Source organism: Leuresthes tenuis, unplaced genomic scaffold (genome assembly GCF_036924035.1).
Source record: "Leuresthes tenuis unplaced genomic scaffold, fLeuTen1.0.hap1 SCAF_12, whole genome shotgun sequence".
Classification (NCBI taxonomy): domain Eukaryota; kingdom Metazoa; phylum Chordata; class Actinopteri; order Atheriniformes; family Atherinopsidae; genus Leuresthes; species Leuresthes tenuis.
Window position 1 is genome coordinate 23,649,833 of NW_027325366.1, and position 6,000 is coordinate 23,655,832.

At 39.5% G+C, this 6,000-nt stretch overlaps 1 protein-coding gene across 3 annotated transcripts in view; it reads right to left on the bottom strand.

Moving 5' to 3' along the window:
• The window catches only part of snx4 (sorting nexin 4), a 289,781-nt gene extending 284,077 nt beyond the window's left edge, over nucleotides 1-5,704 (bottom strand). For 2 of the 3 annotated variants that reach the window (XR_011917964.1, XM_072397201.1), the window contains exons 1-11: nucleotides 5,557-5,690; nucleotides 4,815-4,939; nucleotides 4,149-4,290; nucleotides 3,845-3,994; nucleotides 3,265-3,312; nucleotides 3,029-3,084; nucleotides 2,754-2,826; nucleotides 2,316-2,377; nucleotides 1,812-1,877; nucleotides 1,567-1,656; nucleotides 1,280-1,379 (exon numbers count right to left, since the gene is read on the bottom strand). Coding sequence is in view for 2 of the 3 variants with exons in the window: in XM_072397201.1 (XP_072253302.1) it covers nucleotides 1,280-1,379; nucleotides 1,567-1,656; nucleotides 1,812-1,877; nucleotides 2,316-2,377; nucleotides 2,754-2,826; nucleotides 3,029-3,084; nucleotides 3,265-3,312; nucleotides 3,845-3,994; nucleotides 4,149-4,290; nucleotides 4,815-4,939; nucleotides 5,557-5,652 (1,008 nt within the window). In the remaining variant the exon portion in view is untranslated. Of the gene's footprint in view, nucleotides 1-1,279; nucleotides 1,380-1,566; nucleotides 1,657-1,811; nucleotides 1,878-2,315; nucleotides 2,378-2,753; nucleotides 2,827-3,028; nucleotides 3,085-3,264; nucleotides 3,313-3,844; nucleotides 3,995-4,148; nucleotides 4,291-4,814; nucleotides 4,940-5,556 lie in introns of all 3 variants that reach the window. The other variant, XM_072397202.1, reaches the window with a different exon arrangement.
• Nucleotides 5,705-6,000: the final 296 nt, after the last annotated feature.

A 6,000-nucleotide genomic window follows, 5' to 3' on the forward strand; every position in this document is an offset into this window, starting at 1 on the left:
CATAGATATATATATATATAATTTATAGAATTACTCAAGACCGAGACTGAAGGATATTTATTCAGTCATCAATTTAAAAGAAAAGGATAGAAGTAAATAAGGAAAGAAAGAAAGAAAGATTTAAACAACGGAACAATCTGGCTTTAAACCGTAGACCTAAAAGGACGAATGAATAAATAATAACTACATTTTTTTAATTTCTTTTACTTGCACAGATCTTAATATGAAAACAGTCTTGCTGGTAAAAGAAAAAGAAAAAATGAGTGCTTGCAAACCCTAATAAGCTGTTGCAAATGGCTGACAGAAACCTTGGCCCCAACAAGAGAGATGTCAGTGGAAAACACACGAGGGATTATAAAACTCCTTTAAGAAAGGTAATTAAACGCAAAGTGTAGACACATTTGACCGTTTCCAGGCAGCTGCGTCTAAAATGTGGAGAAAGTACATATAAAACGGGAATGTTATAAAAGCCAAACGTAAAGGTAGAAAATGGAAGAAGTCAAAGCGTCAGGACAGAAATCTTCTTCTAAAGGAGAACATGCACAAACGAAGCTAAAAATAAATGGGCAGAAGATAAGAGTCGATGTTTGTGACCAACCAAAGGAAAGTTACAGAGAATTATGGATGAATAACCAGTCTGCATGTGATGCCGGAACTTCAGTTTGACGCAGGTCAAATGAAACGTGTAGAAGTGACTGCCCGAAGACAATAAACAAATTTCCTCTGTCATTACTGATATGAGGCTTTTGGATGCCAAGTTAAGGCCCAGGGGAGAGAGCAGCCATTATCTACAGTAAATGTACAGGTATACGTTGAGAATTGGGACGCTTTTTTCATTCAGTCATCAGAATGGAGGTTTGGTGATGCTGACGTCATTTTTCAGGATAATTACACATCTCACCACAGAGCAAGAACTTTTAGAAGGTAGAAGGACAAAAGGTCCATTACAGGCTCCACCCTGCAAAGCTGATTGGTCAAAAGCTAGAGAACCAAGTATAGTGGTACCATAGTACCAAATGGGATCTTTTTTTGGGTTTGATTTACAATTTTTTTCCTGAAAACGAAAAAAAAAATCTAAAAATGGTCATTTATTATAAGATTTTTTCTTCCTTTTTAAAATGAAATCATCCAGGAATTCCAATATATTTTTTTTTGCCAGGGTTAAATACACTGAAAACACCCTGCGGGCTTCCCACATGCCAACAACAACCCGAAGTTTTTAAACCTTCACGGAAACACGTGTCAGAGACGAAAAGCTAACGGATGTAACGGCACATACCCCAGTTGCCAGCTCTTCATTCTGTTGTTTCTTGGATGTGAGATCCTGAGCTGCCATCTCCAACTCGTACTGGATCAAGTCATGTTTCCTACAAACTGACCTTAACACACAGAACAAATGTTTAAATATAACTATTTTGTTTTAATATAAAACAAAAGAATAAGAAATAAACAGATAAATAAACACTGAGGTTAGAACCTGAGGTGAGAACACATGGGAGGTCCCAATAGTACTCGATGACAGTAGCTTTTAGATGTATGTTTCTTTCCTCCAAACATTTCATTTACCTGACCGCCTCAGTGTAGAAGAGGTATTCCTTCAGTTGGTCCGCATAGTGCTCTTCTTCCTCCAGAATGTCATCTATCGATGCAGCATACCTAAGCACATACACACAGTCATATTCACAGATGAACAAATGAAAAACGGACATTATGTTTCAGAGCATGTCGACGTATTTACCAGTAACACAGATAACAGATCCATGCAGATGGTACATAAGTCTAAAGATCTAAAGTCTCCTACGTCTACTTACGTGTCCATGTGGTGGCCAGCACTCTGAAGTCCATCTCCCATCTCCTTTTCTATCGCACTCCATTCACTGGAGACAGTTAGATTCAGGCATACGTTGAATTCTAAATTCTCTTCGTTCAGTCCACACAAACATATATATCCACACATCCTAAAACGTGCGCAACAGCACTCAAAAGACAGAATTCTGTCGTCTTTGCTCAATCGCAAACAAAAATATTTTCCCCTCGCTGCTAATTTCTTTAATCGCTGCCGTTCTACTGGTGCAGCATCTGAAGAATACAGTTTCCCTGACAAAGATCAGCTTTAGTTAAGAAAAAAAGAGATTCTTAGGTGAAAAGATGGCATCTTCGCGGACTAAAGAACTTCCCTGTGGCTCTAATAAATGTCTTTCTCGTTTAAACTTGAGGCTCGTAAATGCATTATTTCCCTTAAACATATAGCTGTTTTTCAAAAATCTGTAAAACATGACTTTATCTGTCATCGCAATCCAACAAGCATTTCGTACCTGAAAACTCTGCCATAGTTCCCGTGGACTTTGTAAACTCCATACAGTCTGTCTGCTACTCGCTGGAATAACAGAAAGCAAATGACTCATCAGCAACACATAGTTTTCTCTACTTGAGGCGCCCCGTTATTTCAATTATTAGCATTTAACTAAAAAATAGCTGAAAATAGTGATCTAACAGAATAAACCTGGATTATCACCAGTGTAGGCATGGTGTGTGTCCAAGAAATAGAAAAATAAAACAAAAACAAAGAAGATTTAGCAAGCTAGAAGTCTTTTTTTTTTTTTTAAGAGGTAAACAGATTGAGATCAGTGGATTTTCACAAGTAGCCTGAACTCATTTGGATACTCAATAAAACAAGCAAAAAACAAAACCGAGGCCAAGTCCGTATGGAGTGTAAAACGTGAGCTGGTGTGTTAGCACGCCCTCAAACTTACCGCTCTCACCCTGAGTAACTGAGAGATGACGGTGTTCAACTCATCACTGTAGTGCTTCAGTGCTGTGAATCGCCTGGGAAACACAACAAATAGGTCATTCTCTAAACCAGTGATCAATCCCATAAACTTTTTTTGTATTTCAGTCAGTGCTGAGCGAGGATATGTTGGCTCTGAGCATCTAGTTAATATAATTGGGATGAGCGCTTATGGCTTTCACTATCACACACCTTACGAAATGTTCAAATAAGCCACACAAATTTCTGTTTGACACCTACTTGTCAGGGTTCTTCACTCTAAACATGGCATTTAAAGACTTTAGTCTTGAGTCCACCTGGCAGGGCACAGAGTTAATCACATTTTACATGAGGCACATAGAAAATCTATGAAGCTGTGCTTTTGATACGTCTGTTTAAGTTAATGACAACATTCTGAGTGAAGAAATTCAGCAAGAAGTTGCTGATAGATGTCTGTAAAACATTGAAGTGAAGGGATGAAGCACAGTACACCGTACCTTGTCCTGGAAACCTGTTTCCAGAACTGCCTCCCTCCATCCTTTCTCCTGAGAACATTCAGTGGACAGAGAAGGATATCAATCATACCGCGTAAAAATGGGATCTTCCAGATGACAATAACATGATGACAAAAACACCAAAAGGGGCTAAACTGGATCAAGTTACTTGCTCCAGGCTAAGATGAAATACAAATCCAGAGGTTACGTTTTGAGGTCTCAAATGGCAAGACTCAATAAAAAGTAGATTTTATCTTGAAAAAATTAAGCTAGGAGAAAATCAATTAATCCCCAATAGTAGAAGATATGCAGCAAATTAGAAAAAAAATAGCTGGTAGATACAAAGAAAGCCAGTTCAACATCCATTTTGACATGGCAGAGTGAAATATAGTGCCTTCAAACCGAAGCTTAATCTGAATCCCAGGGCAACAGCCTCCCTCCAGGGCAGCATATTGCATTGCTTTTCTATAAAACTCCTCTTAATTTGATATGTCACCTATACAGTGAACGTGCGGGTTTGTTCATATCGATGTATGGCAGTAGCCTCCAAGGGGACAGCTTCATTTTTAGTTTGGCTACTAACCTCTGTGAGAAAAAGGAAGAAGATTTTGTCATTTGAAAGGACAGGATGTGAGGCAACACGCAAAAGGAAGTTTTCCAGGCCAACTCTTCGTCGCTCAACAAAGTCTGGGTCAAGGTTGTCTGCTGAAAGCTTGTGCCACACAAACTCAGCCTAAAAGACACACGATAAGGGGAGCAGACACAATAATTAATGGGGAAAATACAAAGCTGCACATCAGCTGCTGCAGTGAAGCAAATCTTTACTGCAATCAATCACTTCCATGCTATGGATCTTGTTGTATGAATACGTATATGTTGTCGCTCACTCTTTTTTCTGGCAGTGGGGGGATGATGATGTAGGGATAGGTGACCAGGAGGTACGTTCTGAGCAGCTCAAACTCACTGTAGCGCCTCCACAAAGTGTCAGGTGCAGCTGGCATTCCACCCTCTGGGACAGATTCAGCTGGACTGCAGGCAGAATAATGGGAACAGAAGTCCCATTACATTAGGGCTAGTGCTTTTGTTCAAAACAACACAAAAATAAACTGTAATTGCAATGTTTCCAATTGCATTTTCTGTGTAAGGGCAGCAAAAATTGTTAGATGTTTCGAAATATTACTATCAGACATTTGCCCAATTGTTATTGGCACAGTCTGCAAGTCACAAACTGATCTGATTTTTGTTAAACAGTTGTACTTCAATCATCTTCTTCATTTGGGTGTCTGTATGTTCCAGTCTAACATGGGTTTTTCTGCATGGTCAAAGAACAGAAGAATCATAGCTGAAAACAGCAGATCAAGCTATGAAACACAGTAAAGACAAAAGGCTCATGTAAAGCAAATACATCCATAAAACTAAATGACCCCACTCTACTCCTCCTACTGATCTGCAGTTTTCTGCAGCACCATATTAGGTTATTTAGATATTCTGCCACTGTAATATCAGGTGAGCGCATAAAGACATAAAACAACACACTCCAGTTTATCACCTACCGTATTTCTATGAGGTAGACAGTGTAGATTTCTTGCATATTAACCGTGTTCTTCCCCGTCCTCTTCTCTGCCTCTGCCACACTGATCTCCATTTTTCTCAACAGAGCCGTGCCCCTTTCCACCATCTACAACCCGGAGGGACGAGTCACAAATATAAGCAAGAGAATCACAGAGAGAAAGCACATTATTATATTTTCCGCTGAACGTGCAGTAACCCTGTGCACAGGGTGACAAAAAAGGCGTGAGCAAGTCACAAGGCAAACATCTATTTACCAACCAACGAACTGCTAACCACGAACGAAGAAACTGCTGCTTTCCAAACTATAATCGGCCTTTCTTTCATGATAATATGTAAATCGTGGCTAAACATACGAGACAGAGACAAATGAGGCTCACACAAAGTAAACAAAACTTAGGTTTGGCGATCCCACTTGCTAACTAGCAAGCTAACAACAGAAGTTAAGTGTGTATTTTTTTTTTGAGCGACTGCGTGCAAAAACGCTTAGATTTATTTCTCAACTTTAACGTTGAAGTGATGAATGAATCGCTAAATCCATCAGCAAAGCCAATTTATATTTCTTAAAAGTCCAGCTGCTTTTCGAAGAAACAGGGAGTCTCCGCTGCTAAATGCAACTGAAACTCAACTAGCTAACTTAGGCCGTGTTGGGGAGGCTTTTTCAAAAGAAAACGGGCTTAATAAACGTCAAACATATTTGTAACAGGGAATACCACAAAATACAACCGTGTTGATGATGTTGTTCTCTGATTCCGCGGAGGTGATGTCGGTGTTGCCAATCACGGCTACCTCTTCGCTGCTTCCAGAGTCTGCCATGATCATCTGACTTCCGAGGTGCTGCTGTCAGCTGAGCTGGCAGTGCAGATGCCGCTGCCTTGCGCATGCGCAATTCAACAGGGCTGAGATCACTGGAATCGGTGACTGGTTGTTTTTTTTTCCTTTAATTTGAACAAATAAACAAATGATTATAAAAAATGAAAGTATTGTGAATGGTAATCCACAAGAGTGAAAGCAATATCGTTTTCATCTAGTTAATCATTTTAAGATAAATCTAGATTCCAATATGGTTTTCAAGCAAAATTAGCTGAACGCAACAACTTCTTAATCACAGCCTGTTGATGTGCAGGCGTCCCAGTGAAACTGATGCAGCTTTCATGCAGTTTAACAAAG